Below are 17,388 nucleotides of genomic sequence, written 5' to 3' on the forward strand. Positions count from 1 at the left end.
CTTTTGAGGATTGGAAGGGGCTAGAATCACCATGAGCCAGATCCTGGGCCATTCCCCTGTCTGCTCTGCCTCTGAATCCCTGACCTCTACTAGCCGTTGCTGACCTCAACTACTGATAGAGTTCTTCAGACTCAGTTGCTCCCTCATCCTGCTGATCTCTATGTGAGAGCAGTCGAATCAGCCCTTCTTTCTTTTCAGCTTTTGTCTTCCTTTTTACCCCAGCAAGATTTTTATTGTTCAAATTAGTGAAGCGTATCTTTCTACCTTCCTGAATATTAATGACAAATTAGAACTACTTTATGTAGATGTGGGTTATTATGACATATATCCATTTTAGTATTGTTTCCCCATGTTCTTTATCCTGCTTTGATTCTGTATGATCATATATCAGTAAAGTTTGCTACTTCTTTATGATTTCATGTTTTGGCAGAATACAAAGAAAAATATCTCCAGTTGTATACAAAAGTACATGAGGAAAATAGAATTAACAGTTGCTTCTATTAAGTACTTCAGAGATTATTTCACAAATGTGTTTCTTTAAGCAGCCTAGGGTTAGAAACAAGTTGATCTAATGTCAAATATCAGTTCTGCCTCTTAGTTGTAATGCTGCTTCTCTAAGCCTCAGTTTTCCTACATTGTAATGAGCTGAGGGTTAAATAACGTGTGAAAACATCCAACACATTAGACAGCTATTGATATCTCCTCAGACAGCTTCATGACTCTTGTCATTAACTGTATTTGGATTAACTGTATTTGGATTCAAATTCAGGTTTAGAGCGAGCTGAATTTAGGAGTCTCTGTCTTTTTCTTTTTTTTTTTTCCAAGACATTTATGTTAAATACTGGGTCATATGTGCATAAGACACAGCACAGAAATGCTTCGGATGCGGCTCCCTCTGGAAATCAAACTGAAGACTACTTGCCTGAGCATCTAAAGCCATTGTAAAGTGGTAGCCTTTCCTCTTCATCTCTCTCCACTTGTAGGTTATTTCTGATGTTGAAGAAGATGCCGGGGAACTGAGCAGAGAGAGCATGTGGGACCTTTCCTGTGAAACTGTGAGAGAGCAGCTTACAAACAGCATCAGAAAACAGTGGAGAATTTTGAAAAGTCATGTAGAAAAACTTGATAACCAAGGTAACCACTGCTTCTCTGCATGTAAAGTGAGTTGTGACATTTGGTAAGGTGTTGATTTTCAGTCACTTAGAAAGCTATATCTGTAGGCTCAGAGCTAAAGTACTATATACTTCAGTTTGGTGGTTTGAAAGCAAGATTTTGCATACATTTATTTTTTCATTTTATTTTATTTTACTTTCTGACACAGAACCTTGCTCTGTCACCCAGGCTGGAGTGTAGTGGTGCGATCTCGGCTCACTGTAACCTCCGCCTCCCAGGTTCAAGTGATTTCTCCTGCCTCAGCCTCCTGAGCAGCTAGGACTATAGGCGCGCATCACAGCCAGCTAATTTTTTGGTGTGTTTTTAGTGGAGATGGGGTTTCGCTGTGTTGGCCAGGCTCATCTTGAACTCCTGGCCTCAAGTGATTCACCTGCCTTGGCCTCTCCAAAGTGTCCAGATTACAGGTGTGAGCCACAGTGCACAGCCAAGATTTTACATACATTTAGATGTGAGGTTTGAACCTCACTGAGAAAAATACACTTTGGTCTCAGGGTGAATGTTTGAAAAGAGGACATCATGGATCCATCTGCTCTGGATGCAGTATACAATCGAATAAAGATAACTGAGCCGGGATAAAAGACTACACATTGGATATAGTGTATACTGCTTGGGTGATGGGTGCACCAAAATCTCAGAAATCACCACCAAAGATCTTATTCATGTAACCACACACCACCTGTTCCCCCCCAAAAAAGAGAGAAAACTGAGTCTCTTTTACTGACTCTCAAAAAATCAAGAAATATTTATCATAGTATAGATAGGAACTTTTTGCTTATTTCTAGATGCTTGCAGATTACTGTGTTCCTAGTAATTCACTTAAAATTATTTTTAAAATAATAGATGTTTAATGCAAAATATTAATTTGGAAGTATATAAAGTAGAATATCCAGGTCTCCATTCCATACATATAACACTTAACAGTTGGGTGTATATTTTTCTAGACTTTCCTCTATGGATTTGCAAGATACTTATTTTTAAAAATTTTTTAAAAATTGAATATCACCTATATTTTTGTTTAGTGTGCTTTTTTCACTTTATTATTTCAGACATTATTCTTTTTCCTTATACATAGCTCTACATTGATGAATATATTCTTAATATTTTCTACTTGGTAAAGTTTGCTTTTAAATTAGGAAAATGAAGATTTCTGCTCAGTAAATGAAGCCTATTTAAAGAAAAAATTTAAATTGTCAAAATATGAACTCAATGCCATTATGTTAAGTAGTAAAGAGCAATCGGCAAAATTATTATTACAACACCAAAATGAATATACTCGAGATTTTGTTCATTTGAGTCAGTGCTGTCTACTAGCAAATAGCAAGTGTGTTTGGACTTCGTGTTTGTTGAATTTAATATTTGAGAGCAAGATTTGTGACACGTCATTGATCTTTGAAGCAGTGTCAACAAAAACATAATGATTTTATTTTTCTCTTCTCTGAATATGGCCATTTTGTCTGTTTTTAATTAGGACATAATCTTGAATAAATATGGTTTACAAATTAAATCTTGGCAATAGAGCTCCATTTGTAAGCATATCATTTAGTCTTAAAATTGTACAAATATATAATTGTCATGAACTCCTGTAGTTGCTGTGCTGCTTAAAAATTTTTTATAATGTTAAAATAATATAAATGTAATTTTGTTATAGCTTATGAAATTTTAAAAAGCCAAAGGACATAACTACTTTTTAGAAAACCTATAAAATTCCAGAAAGATAAAAGTTCTGAGAGCCCTTATTTTAACGATATGTGTAGAAACACTGTAAACTAAATGGTGGCTATAAAACCTATGTCAACTTACTGATTTTGTCTTAGTTTCAAAGGTACACCTGGAAGGTTTTAATGATGAAGATGTTATCTCACGACAAGACCACGAACAAGAAACTGAAAAACTTGAGTTAGAAATTCAGCAGTGTAAAGAAATGATTAAAACTCAGCAACAGCTTTTGCAGGTGAATATGAATTACCTTGTAAAACTTGTTCTCCATGAGAAGCCAGAATTGTGCTGAACGTTAGCAGATTTGTATTCCTTTATTTCATAAGGCCCTGGTATTTGACAGTTTTCTAGTCTACGTTTCCTGCTAACAGATACGTTGTGTACCATTCCTTAAATAGTCCATACTTTGCTAGTTGGGGTCGTAGCTTTTGGGAAATGGGAATTCTCGTTTGACTTTTGGATTCTTAATAATTTATATTCCTGCCCTGAAGTTTGACCCACCTTCCTTTGCTTTCATTTCAAGTTGTTGGAGTGTTGCAGGGCCCCTCAGGAACTTACTATGTTTTAAATTTTAATAGCAGCAGCTTGCTACTGCATGTGATGATGATACCACTTCACTATTACGAGACTGTTATTTGTTGGAAGAAAAGGAACGCCTCAAAGAAGAATGGTCGCTTTTTAAAGAGCAGAAAAAGAATTTTGAGAGAGAAAGACGAAGCTTTACAGAAGCCGCTATTCGCCTGGGATTGGAGGTATTTTAAATAATGGTAGTGCTTTTGAAAATACTGGGGGTGGGTGGGCCTTAGTAGAATGCTTCTAAGGTCTACTTTGGTTTCTTGCTATTTACTTATTTTCTAAAATATTTACTGGTGATCTCATAAATAATTTGAAATGAAAGAGAGGCTGAGCATATAGAATGGGATTATTTCCCCTTACCAGATTTGAGAACTGAACTAAAAAAAAAAAAAAAAAAAAAAGGCTATAAGCATTTATTACTCCTTTCAGATTGGCTTTCTCCTGCTGAGAGATTTCCACAAGAAATCTCTTTTGGTATCCATCATTCATCCACTGTCAGTAGGTGTGGTGTCAGAAGACAGTGCAACCAAGACTGCGTTGCTGTTTAAAAAGGAAGTATAATAAAAAAATTAAGTTCTCTTCTCCCCAGTCCACTATTGTTATATATATGCTCTACAGCTTGCTTTTTTTTTTTTTTTTTTTTGTGACGGAGTTTTGCTCTTGTTGCCCAGGCCGGAGTGCAATAGCGCGATCTCGGCTCACCGCAACCTCTGCCTCCCGGGTTCAAGCGATTCTCCTGCCTCAGCCTTCCTGAGTAGCTGGGATTACAGGCGTGCGCCACCACACCCGGCCTATTTTGTATGTTTAGTAGAGACAGGGTTTCTCCATGTAGCTTGCTTTTTTTACTTAGCAATGTGTCTTCTAACATATTCCCCCCTCAAAAATTGTAGCAGTAATGTCTGACTATAGTTAAAAGAAATCAACAAAACTCATAAAAAAAGCTACAAAGTGAGAAAGTCTCCTCCTTTCCCGTCCCCAGTTTCAGTCCTTAGAGGTAACTTTTGTTAAAAGTATCTGTTGGAAATTCTTGTAGGAAGTACTATTTTAACTTTTAATGTATTTCAAATTTTCTTCTTTATCAGTTTATTGATTCTCTGCTATGAAAGATAAGGAATTCTGTGTCCTTATTGTATCTCCTGCCTACACCCTTCCTCATTCACATCTCATGTCTTCATAATGTTGTTCCTTTTGTTCTTCTGATTGCCTTTTTTTTTTTTGCTTTAAGGAAATAATGTGAAGCTTCCATTTCATTTTATGTTTGTTCAACTTCAGTCAGTGTCAGTTCATCCCTGCAGTGAAAGCTGAGGACATTCTTGTAGTTACTCTTGTTCTACCTCTCTTGCTCCCCTACTTTGCAGTTTTTGTTTGTGATACTATTTTTCATTGTTATCACATTTATAGTTTGTCCTTCAATACAATCCAGGTATAAGTACTTTGTCTAAACTTGAGACTTCAAAGTTGGAAAACCAGGAAAGAAAATTGATAACATTACAATTATGTAAATATAATTCTATAACCAAATATGTTTTGACACAGAAAATACTCTGTATTGTTAAGACTTTGCCACCCAGATATATCACTATCTAGTGAATTCTTTGACTTTCTCTGTAGCTTCCTTTGTGATTTCCTGAATCAGATTCGGCTGCCATGTTTCTTATATCTCATGTTACTGTCTTTCTTGGGTTTCTATTCAATTTGCTGTATTACCTTCTTGAGTAATTTTTTTTTATAAATAGTGCATGAGCTATAAACATTCTGAATTCTGGAATATTCAAAAATATATTCATACATGATTGGTTTGGGTGTAGAATTTAGATTACATTTTTTTCCCTCAAAACTTTGAATTATTCCCTTTCTCCTAGTGTTTAGTTTTACTGATGAGAAGCCTGATTGTAATATACCTGTGTTACTTTGTAGATATCTGTGTTTTGTTTTCTGTTTCCCTCTGTGGAAGCTTGGGTATTTTTTTAAAGTTTAGACATTTTACCGGGATATGTCTGGAGAGTTCCTTTCAGCCTAAAGGTTCTGTATTTCTTTAATTTAGGGAAATTTTCATCTTTATTTTTTCCTTCTTTGACTTCTCTGTGTTCTGAAACTTTTGTTAGACACGCATTTGGCCTTCTGAATATATATCTACAGGTTGACTTTTGTTCTCAATTCTGGAATATTCTCTTACCTTTGTCTTAGAGATCACGAAACTGGCCTTTCAGGGTCAGTTTTATTATTTGCTTTAGCCACTGAGTTTTTGTTTCAGAATTTATCTTTAAAATTTTCTAATGTCCCTAATTTTTGCTTTTCTTTATATAGCGTGATGATATTTTACAGATGTTTATTAATCTGTCTGATAATATGTGTTACCTTTTTTTTAAAGATTTCTTTCATCTCTTGAATTATCTGTTATCCATGGTCAGTTTTCTATTTATCTTGACCTTTTTTCTATTACTAGTTTTCTCAAATGTTTGGTGATGCATAATTCTGTATCAATATTTATGAATGAAAGATTGTGTGTTGCTTGTTTTAAGTAGCTGACATGGATTTCCTCAGTTCCAGTCTAAATGTCTGTTTCATCAGTAGCTATCTTCAGGGAACATTTGCACCAGCATTGTGTCCTACCTGTTTCCGAGCCCATATCCCCCACAGTACTCCAACAGATACTCTTGATGCTTTGCATATTGCTCCCAGTTGCCAGGTGCCTTTCCCTGCATGAGAATCTTTCTCCGTCTGGTCACTGGGATGGTGTGCATAGTGAGGGATAGGAGGGAGGCATGCAAGACCTGAGGGCTGATGGAGAATTTAGTTTAGGATTCATCAGCTGTTCAGAAGGGGGAGGTTTGACATAATTTGCATATGCCCTCTTGTGGTTTAGTGGTGGTGGCTTACCAGTACCGGTAGATGGCTGGAGGATGAGAGAAATGCTTGATGAAGTCATAGGTCCTTTTTTTCAAGTGACTAATTTACAATATAGAATGTTTTTCTTTTGTTTGTAACTTCGTAATGTTTTGTATGTTCAAAAGTTAGGCTAATATTCTATTCCATTTTTTGCATTGTTCGTGTGAACTTAAAATTGATATGAAGACAGTGATGGTTGGTTTAGTAGGTGAAACATGAATTTCTATTTTTTAAATGTAATTTTTTCTTAAGTGAATTTTTTCTTCGTTTTTTTTTGTTTTGTTTTGCTTTTTTTTGTGTGTGATGGAGTCTTGCTTTGTGATGGATCGTGCAGTGGCGTGATCTCGGCTCACTGTGAGCTCCGTCTCCTGGGTTCACGCCATTCTCCTGCCTCAGCCTCTGGAGTAGCTGGGACTACAGGCGCCCGCCATCACGTCCAGCTAATTTTTTTTTTTAACGTATTTTTAGTAGAGATGGGGTTTTACCGTGTTAGCCAGGATGGTCTCCATCTCCTGACCTTGGGATCCGCCCACCTCAGCCTCCCAAAGTGCTGGGATTACAGGTGTGAGCCACCATGCCCAGCTTTGTTTTGCTTTTTGAGACAGAGCCCCGCTGTGTCGCCCAGGCTGGAGTTCAGGGGCGCGATCTCAGCTCACTGCAACCTCTGCCTCCTGGATTCAAGTGATTCTCCTGCCTCAGCCTCCTGAGTAGCTAGGATTACAGGTGCGCGCCACCATGCCTGGCTAAATTTTGTGTTTTTAGTAGAGATGGGGTTTCACCACGTTGGTCAGGCTGGTCTCGAACTCCTGACCTTGTGATTCGCCCATCTTGTCCCCCCAAAGTGCTGGGATTACAGGCATGAGCCACTGCGCCTGGCTTTTTTTTTTTTTTTTTTGAGATAGGGTCTTGCTGTGTCACCCAGGCTGGAGTGCAGTGGCGCTATCTTGGCTCACTGCAGCTTCAACTTCCCTGGCTCTAGCCATCCTCCCTCCTCAGCCTCCCAAGTAGCTGAGACTGTAGTCCTGTGCCCCATGCCCAGCTAATGTTTGTATTTTGTGTAGAGACAGGGTTTTGCCGTGTTGCCCAGGCTGGTCTGGAACTCCTCAGCTCAAGTGCTCCACCAACCCTCAGCCTCCCAAAATACTAGGATTACAGACGAGAGCCAAAATTATTCTTAGTTTTTTTAGGTTAACTCATTTGACATAAGAAGTATGTATAGATAGCCAGAGAGCAAACACAGATAGCTAGAGCAATCGTGTGAAATGGCAACTGTGTGGACGTTGAAATATTGATCATTATTCCTTTGGTTTGTTATGGTAGAGAAAGGCATTTGAAGAAGAAAGAGCCAGTTGGTTAAAGCAGCAGTTTTTAAATATGACTACCTTTGACCACCAGAACTCAGAAAATGTGAAACTTTTCAGTGCCTTCTCAGGAAGTGAGTACTTTATAAACTCTTTAATTTGAACTTGCATATAAATAAAATTATTTACATATCACAAAATATTATGTACTATTAATACAGAACTTTGGAAATCACCAATTAGAGCTCTCTAATTATAACTAAAAGTCAACTTTATTTTATTTATTTATTTATTTTTTGAGATGGAGTCTTGCTCTGTTGGAGTGCAGTGGTGTGACCTCAGCTCACTGCAACCTCTGCCTTCCAGGTTCATGCAATTATCCTGTCTCAGCCTCCTGAGTAGCTGGGATTACAGGTGTGTGCCCACCACGCTCGGCTAATATTTGTATTTTTAGTAGAAATGGGTTTTCACCGTATTGGCCAAGCTGGTTTTGACCTCCTGACCTCAGGTGATCCACCCATCTCAGCCTTCCAAAGTGCTGGGATTATAGGCATGAGCCACTGCACCTGGCCTAAAAATCAAGTTTAATATTTTATTTACTGTAGTCAAAGTGAGGATGAGAGGGGGACTGTGCATACCCAAAGTGACTTTTGTTGTGAGTTTGTAATAATGTGAAGTTTTTGAAAATTTACATCTAGAATTTTTTTTTCAAAATGGAGTCTTGCTCTGTCACCCAGGCTAGAGTGCATCTCGGCTCACTGCAGCCTCAACGTCCTGGGCTTAGGCAATCCTCCTTGCCTCAGCCTCCTGAGTAGCTGAGACTATAAGCACACACCACCGTACTCAGGTAATTTTAAAAAAGTTTTTGTAGAGACAAACTTTCACTATACTTCCCAGGCTGATCTCGAACTCCTGGCTTAAGCAGTCATTCCACCTCAGCTTCCCAAAGTGCTAGGATTACAAGTGTGAGCCACCCCACCCAGCCTAGAAATATTTTTAAAACTAGATCCTTTTGGCTGGGTGTGGTGGCTCACGCCTGTAATCCCAGCACTTTGGGAAGCCGAGGCGGGCAGATCACGAAGTCAGGAGATCGAGACCATCCTGGCTAACACAGTGAAACCCCGTCTCTACTAAAAATACAGAAAAATTAGCCTGGTATGGTGGCGGGCACCTGTAGTCCCAGCTACAGACTGAGGCAGGAGAATGGCGTGAACCCGGGAGGTGGAGCTTGTGGTGAGGCAAGATCGCACCACTGCACTCCAGCCTGGGTGACAGAGCAAGACTCCATCTCAAAAAAAAAAGAAAAAAAAAAAATCCTTTGAAACATGTGGACTATGCAACAAAGATAGCAAGATTAATGATATTAATTTGAATTTGTTCCATCTCTTACCTCACTCAGAACTGCAGATGAATCATCCTGATGATTTACCTTCACTATATTTAATGCCTCACTGTATGTACTGCCTTTTTCCCTTCCTTGTTTTACAACAGGTTCTGATCGGGACAATCTTACAGTGCACTCGAGGCAGCCGCAAAAGAAGCCTCACAATGTATCTAATGGGTCTCCAGTTTGCATGTCTAAACTTACTAAATCTCTTCCTGCTTCACCTTCCACTTCAGACTTTTGCCAGACACGTTCCTGCGTATCTGAACATAGGTATTTGTCTATAGGTGATCTTTTCACATATTTCTAAAAATTGGTAAAGTTGCACTGCTGAGGAGAAGGTGGCGTGTCTGTAGTATTAGGAACAATAGAGATTTTGGAGAGGAATTTAGTAGATGATTTATTCATTCTACAAATATTGAGTGTCCAGTATATAAAGACACTGTGCTAGATGCTGGGAATACAACGGTGAACAGGTAGATCTGTTCCTTGTCCTCTTGGAGGTAAATCATGTGATGTGTGTCTTTTTATTTCACATTTAAGATATAATTTAGAACATAATCTTAATTATAGGAATTAATATTTTAAGTACTTTAATTGTATTAAATAGATGGATATTGTTTTGACAGTTTTTGTAGAGTACATATCTTAACATTTTTTTCTGGCATGCCCATTTTATTGTTGTTGAAGGGCAAAGAACTGAGAAATGCCTGTTCATATTGAGTGATAAAATCTGTGCCCAAGGATGACAGTGTAAAAAAACGTGGCTCTCCACCCTGGGAAACCCATATTTTGCTCTTAATTACTACATTTTGGTATTTTCCTCTATCTCAAGTTACTATATCATTTTCTAAAATAATACCAATACTCTGCTTCAGCGCCAATTCCCAGATTAATTTTAAACGAAGCAGAGAAAGCATGTAGACCATTCCTAGTAAGATAGAGAGGAATAGAAAAGGTCAGAGGGGTAAGTTAGAAAGTATGGTGGCAATCTCTTTGCTCTTAATTAAAAGGAGGAGACAATGGCCTTGGAAAATAGTCAGAGCTTGAAGCAAACTCGGCCTGTGTTAAGAGACTGGAGTGGAACTAAGGGTTGAAGAAGCCAGCTGGCCCTTGGGCCAAGAATTATGAAATAGATGGAGTTTAAAACAAGAAAGGAAGCTTTTAAAAGGAGGAGGAGGACACACTATAAGTTGTAGTTGACTTTTAAGAGGTGTGGGGATTAGGACTCCAAGTAAATGTTAGAGGGGATGAAAAAGAGCTAGGTAAGAGCACTCTAGGCAAGTGTAGAGACCCTGAGGTGGGACACACCTCATTTGCAGTGCTGACCAAGACCTAGAGGTGTGAGATGAGGATGGAGAGATGTAAAAGTTCAAATACGCACAAATACAGAGAGGATAAAATAATGAACCCATGTGTACCTATGACGCAGGTTCAACAATTATTAACTCATGATCAATATTGTTCATACATAATCCCACTCTGCTCGCTCTCTCCACCCCACCCCCAACACATCTGGGATTTGATTTACAAAATATTTTAGTGTGCATTTGTAGGTCAAATATTGTTCTAAGGGGAGTAGAAAAAACATTAGTTTTAAGAGAGTGAAAAAGAGTACTGTTTTATAATGCCGAAAACAGATTGTAGGAGTCTAATAGAAACCAGGAAATCCAGTTAGGAGGCACTATTGGAGTGGGAACGAAAAGACAATGGTAATTTGGACTAGGGTCATAATGTGAAGGTAGAAATGCTTGAATTTGGGACCTATTTTGAAGTTAGACCAGTAGATGAATTGAATATGGGAAGTGAAAGTTTGTTTATTTTACAATCAAAAGATAATGTGTAAGCTCATAGTATTTTCTTACATAGAATGTTAATCAAACTTCCAAATTTGACCAATCAGAACTATCTGTATAGACACAGATGCAAATTCTAGCCACTATTGACAAGTAATGCATTTTATATCTAAGAGATAGCATAACATAGTTGTCTCAGTTGTTTTTATATATTTTACATATTTAGCTTTTTATATCATTGTTTTTAGTTGTGAAATATTTGACAAATATCTCTTGAAGACCTTGTTTTATGTTTAATAAAGTTCAGCATTTAGTACCTAAATCATAGGGTGTTGCAAGTTAAGTGTTAGTATATGTAAAGTACTTAAAAGCAGTACCTAGTTCATTGTAAACATTTAGTGAGCATAAAAATAAAAATACATGTACACAAATATAAACATGCTTTTTTTTGTTTCTGAGTGCTCCACTGAACAACATCAGTGGCATAGAAATAATTTTGGAGCTTAAAGGAATTAAACTATTCATTGTTAACTAGCCCCTAAGAGTAAAACAAACAGAAAAAAGTTTTATGACTAATAGAGAAGCTGTGCAGCCTGACATGGTTCTTCACATTTTAAATTATTTTATAAACTTGGTTCTCTTGCTCCCGAAGCATTTTGGATCTCGGTTTATATTAATATTACAACAAAATAATTAGGAGTATTTGTAGCTAATTTCTACAACATCCTCATTGTTCTTTCACTGTAGAATGGAATTTTGCATAAAGGCTGTGCCTTAGATTCCAGGCAAGGAGACTTGTGCATAAGTTACTTACAAAACTTAGTTTGATCATTTGTGCAAGGGATTCTGATGACCGAATTACTGTAATTGTTGGTAAATAAATTTATAGTAATTTGGTCATCAGAATCCCTTGTACAAATGATTAAACTAGGCATGCACCACCACTACTAGCTAAGTTTTTGTAGAGACAGGGTTTCACCATGTTACTCAGGCTAGTCCTGAATTCCTGGGCTCAAGCAATTTGGCTGCCTCAGCCTCCTAAAGTGCTAGGATTATAGGTGTGAGCCACTGCTCCCAGCCTTTTTTTTTTTTTTTTTTCCAAGTAAAATTTTAAATTAGATTTTTGGCTTAGATTTTTAGAATTGAACTTAATTTTTTTTAAAGATTGCCACATTATGAGGTTGAATTATTAAACAAAAGTCACAAGAAATGTACATTTAGAAAAGTTTTTGTGAAAAAAATTACATGTTCAGTTGATTAAAAAGTATTCATTAGCTCAACTGCATAGATCTTAAAGTTACTGTTTAAGCAGATTTATTGTTTTGAGGCTGACTGAACCAAAACCATCTTGCTATAGAGTCTGGTCTTTTAGCCACTTCTGTAGGCACTCATTAACTATCTGTCTGAATGGATAGATGAAAGCATACTTTAACAAGTGGACATGTAAAGAAAGAAGATATAAAGAGATAAGTAATAGTGGCAGAAAAACGGGGGCATTTGGAATATTAGCTTTCAAAACCCTTAAGCTCTACTTTAAGCTTCTCTACCTTAAACTTCACTTGGCAGCATGCATCAAAGTAGACTAAAGGGATAAATAAAATAAATAGATAAAAGTGATAAATTACGCCATTTTGAAACACTTCTTTTTACTGTTTTTGATCATGTGTCCTCCAAATGTACGTAAATTAGCACAAGACATGGAAGCAATGAGACCTTAGACATCCAGGCATGTGTACAGTATAAAAGAAGGAGAGGGTAGTCATTAAGATCTGCCTTTCTTTTCCCAACAGTTCAATCAATGTACTGAATATGACTCCTGAAGAAATTAAACCAAATCAGGTTGGAGGAGAATGTACAAATCAAAAATGGAGTGTGGCGTCAAGACCTGGATCACAGGAAGGTTGCTATAGTGGATGCTCCTTGACCTACACAAATTCTCATGTAGAAAAAGATGACTTACCTTAGACATGTGGACTGGAATTGTTTTCATTAACATGTTCATCAAATTTCACATCTAACTTGAAACAGGGTGTGTCATAAAGTCAATTATCTCTAATAACTTAAGATGGTCTAAGTTGTTTGTTTGGACTTCCCCGTCTTCCCCCAAAGAATTGAAATCTTAAATCTATTTAAAAGGATATAAAAGCTTTGGATATGTATTTTTAGTAACAGAAGCATCTGGTTCTGTGAATAAAGGAATGTATAGATGTTTGGATGGAAACAAAAGCACTAGAATGAGTTTCCTCTTATAGGTATTAAAAATAGCACTTTTAGGAAACTGATTATTGTAAATGTTTAATTTTGTCTCAAATATAGTTGGCATTGGAAGTTTAGCCTTTACTTGAATGTATACTGTAGATTTTTAACAAAGCAAGTTCTATATTTATTATGTTTAGTGTGATTTGAAATTACCTCTTTCATATGTTTTAAAGTGAAATTTATGTATGTTTTGTACATAGATATACATGATTATGTTAAGAGGCTTTAAGATTTAAAAGTTTCACACAACCATAAGTATAGTATTTCATGCCAGTAAAATTTTTTTAGTGGTATTCTGTTTACAGATGTATTAGGACCATTGATGCATTACATTTAAGAATTCTTTTTAATACATCTGGGCAATAAATATTGAAAGCTATTCCACGAAGCTGAGTTCTTTAGATAATCAACACTACTAACAGTACATTTTTGAGATTTTTATGACATTAGATTTTTATTTTGTATATGTAAGATATTATAATTTTTAAAAGGACTATTGATAGAGGAATGGGGCAAGACAACAAAAGTACCTTTGAATAAAACAATTTAAGAAATTGGTTTAAGATATTGGATGATAGAAGATATTTAAGATATCTAGATGGTGATATTTTCCTTACGAGATGGGTACCAGTATAGTAATATCTGTATACTAACTAGGGCTTTGTATTGTCAATCGTTTTTTAATAATTTTTTAATGAGGTATTTGCCACTAAAGAAATATAATGTAAAACCATCAAATTTTATAATTGAGATATTATGATACTCTGGAAAAATGTGTCATTTCATTTTCAGAAAACTCTTAGGCTCTCTTCAGTCTCTGTAATGTTTCTGATTGCATGTTTCATGAAAAATATGTTGTTGTTTTGATAGTAATAAATGTAGGCTCAGCTCTTTCCCAGGATTTTCATCAAAAAGCTTTAAGTGCCTAACCCTGCTTGTCTCTGTACATAGAAGCCTGCACAGATCCAGTCCTTGCTAGGTATCGTAGTTTAGGCCCATTTACCTTCCCCTGTACTGGCAGTTCAGCCACTTACATGCACTCACCCTCTTTGTGGCTATTTTAAATTCATATTATTAAAAAAACAAAAAAAGCCACTTATTTGTGTTATCCATTCACTATACATAACTATGTAACTCTTTGGAGTTGCATAGCAGCAGCCATTTTTTTCAGGGCTGATAGGATATCATTAAGAGTATCTTATGAGACATTAGTGGATATACTCATAATACAGTAACCATATTTATAGTTTTAAAGAGCTAGCTCTTGAGCATTAGTCACTCAGTACCTTCAGCTTGATGCATGGTCACTTCTTTACTATTTAAACTATTACACATGGTACAAAATATCAAAGACACTACCATATTCTAAAGGAAGAAATCTAGCTGGGATGTAGGCTTTTTTTGTTTTTGCTTTTGTTTTTGTTTTTGTTTTTTTGTTTGTTTTGCTGTTTAGCAATAACATGGTCAAAAAAGGCAATCAGAAGTTTTAAATGCAGTTAATGGATACATTTGTCAAGAATTTCCCCCCCAGGGTTTTCCATGGTGTACTTTGCAAGAAATAAGCATTCTAATTTTTAAATCTCTTTAGCAAATATTGTATTTTATGACAGTGGAGTTCTGGAAAGCAGCATCTGTTTTTCGTTGCATGTTTCCATTTTAAAGTGAGTTCTCAAATTGGAAAGAAAAATTCCTTGAGACTTACTTTAAAATCTAAAGTGTGAAAGAAACAGCAGAGTGAAAGCCAGACTCATTGCACCTTTGATGTCTGCATAGATCCAGAAGTTGGACATTTTACCTAACAACATCACTTTTGTTAAACATTCCAACTCCAAAACGATCCCCAGTCACTTTAATCTCAGAATGTTGGAATGATGTCTGTTGGAAAACCCAGGACTCCACATACAAAACTGCTAAGATTTTGTTTCCCATCTCTTTCTAGGTGTTTGCAATGTACAAATAATACAGCTGTGCTAATCTCACATTTAGCCATGATAGATGATGGTTCTAGAGTATACTTCCATTTGTAAGTCCTCCTGATAATCTTAAGCGCTTTCTTGTTTATCACTATGTAAATCTGAAATATTTTGTACTTCATTTGTTTTTATCCATTCTGAATTTTCAAAGCATAAAAATGTGAAAGAAAAATTGAGATAAACATTTTGTTCACTATTATTTGCATCTGCAATCTATAATGAGAATGATATTAAATTACGACTAAAATTTAACAAATAGTATTTTCTTATAGAAGCAATGTATTAAATGATTAGAACACAGGACAGTTCACAGCAAATTGTTTACTTACGTGGCATAATTGAAATACTATTATTTGGAAAGAGTTCTATATTGCTTACCTTAGCAAACCAGAATTGTTCATAGACTTGTGATAATATGGTGTTATGGGAAAACATTTCGTGCGCATGATGAAGAGAGCACCGTTAATCTAGTCTTGACTGCCCCTGGTGGAACATTTGAAAGCCCCTGGGACCCCAGGAGAGAGGTTTTTGCAGCATGTATGCCTGGAACACACTTGTGAGTTAGCAAGACCCTGCTGTGATTACGCTGTTGTACAGGTCTTCAAAGTATATTGCCTAATATAAGTCATGTTATTTCTAGATTGGATTTTAAGTAAGTATGGATTATGGAAGTCTAGTAAATATACTTTTCTCTATGTTTGTCCTTTTTCAGTCTTTTGATAAGCATTTATGAAGTACCTACTGTATGTCAAGGGTTACAACTACTTTCCAGTCCTTGGAGATACGAAGACAGATAAGCATGCTGCCTGCTATTGAGAATCTGAGCTGAGTGGAAGACCAACTATTAAACCTACATTGTAATAAACAACGGTAGATGCTAATGACACATTCAATCTGTTCATAAAACATGGACTGATGGGTCTGCTCCAGGGCCACATTCGTTTCCTAACAGTAACGTGGCTAGGCTTCCATTTATAAGTCTTAGCAGTATTTCCTTTGTGAAGTACTATGTAATAGATGATTGTTTGCTAGATTTTGTTTTCTACCATCAAAATGTTGACCTGCAAAGCAGCGTAGGATTTTCTCTCCTCAAGAACATGTATTATCTAGTAGAAAAAGCATTCCCAAAGATTTGGCCCATGCAGATAAGGATAATGAAACTGGTCACTCTAATCCTTTCTCTAAATATACAGTGTTTTTCAAGCTGGATATAAATTAGAGTGGGTGAATATTGATTAAATTATTTGATTTATATAAAATCAAATGATTGAGGTTTTTTTGAACATTTACAAATAATGGATTGCTGAGAGCTCAGGAAGTACTGTAATGTCAGTAACATGAAGCTCCTGATAAAGATCCACCTCATTCATATCTTTGAGCTTCAGAAATACATGTACCTAGTATATAATGCTTAACAGCACAGAATATTTATTGATGAGAAATATGAAATACTGATGAAACAACACATTTCTTTACTGGAGTGAATGGACTATGAATTTGGGGTTAGAATCCTAAAACTCTTCTTTCTCAAGAGGGTAGGAACCTTGTCATGAATCCTTATGCATGTGTATTTCCAACCCTATCTCAATTCCTTGCATATAGAGTATCATGATAGAGTAGGTTATGCTACAATTAAACATTAAGTCAGTGTGGCTTAATAAATTTAATTTATGCTCATGAAATGTCCAGTGTGGACTGGGCAATCCTCCATTTTTAGCTATGCCATCTGGAACACATGGTCTCCAACATTGCCAAATCAGACAGCAAGCAGACTAGCAGATGGTGTAGGATATTTTTAAGGGCCAGACCTGAAAGAGACATGCCTTCCACCTACAGCCTCACTGCAAGCAAAACTGGAGGTATAGATAGAACATGTAGCTATTTGGTGAGCACTTACAGTCTGCTACCGAATGTAGTTGATGCTAGATATTTCATCCATGCACATTGCTCTGCAAGGGGTTTAGTGCTGATTATTAAAGCAAGTATTTTTAATTTTTGGAAGGAATGTATTTTAAAGCTTCTCACACATTCTAGCCTTTTTATAATACAAGTTTCTCAATGTTCAAATGGTAGTTTTCCTCATTTAGTTACTAAAATATCTTACAGTGCGCAGAACACTTTTATTTTTCAACTGTCAGGGAATCTTAACCTTCCTATTTTTAGAGTTGATAACAGACTCAAGTGTTAAATAATGAACCCAAGGTCACATAACTGCTATTAAGTGATAAGACCAGACTTTAACCCATATCTTAGGTTTGCTAAATTTCCACCTTTTCCCACACTGCTGCAGTGCCTGCTTGGAGGGCTTTCTAAGTGAAATT

The 17,388-nt window shown here is 36.4% G+C and overlaps 1 protein-coding gene across 16 annotated transcripts in view; it reads left to right on the top strand.

The window, feature by feature from the left end:
- Positions 1-16,326, top strand: part of SSX2IP (SSX family member 2 interacting protein) — a 110,423-nt gene extending 94,097 nt beyond the window's left edge. For 5 of the 16 annotated variants that reach the window (XM_077991488.1, XM_077991492.1, XM_028844131.2 and 2 more), the window contains exons 9-14: positions 984-1,134; positions 2,988-3,124; positions 3,471-3,641; positions 7,675-7,789; positions 9,147-9,312; positions 12,626-15,762. In XM_077991488.1, coding sequence (XP_077847614.1) covers positions 984-1,134; positions 2,988-3,124; positions 3,471-3,641; positions 7,675-7,789; positions 9,147-9,312; positions 12,626-12,800 — 915 coding nt within the window. In that variant the 3' untranslated portion in view covers positions 12,801-15,762. 16 annotated transcript variants of the gene reach the window in all.
- The last annotated feature ends 1,062 nt before the right edge of the window (positions 16,327-17,388 follow it).

Source organism: Macaca mulatta, chromosome 1, assembly GCF_049350105.2.
Source record: "Macaca mulatta isolate MMU2019108-1 chromosome 1, T2T-MMU8v2.0, whole genome shotgun sequence".
NCBI classification, from domain to species: Eukaryota; Metazoa; Chordata; class Mammalia; order Primates; family Cercopithecidae; genus Macaca; species Macaca mulatta.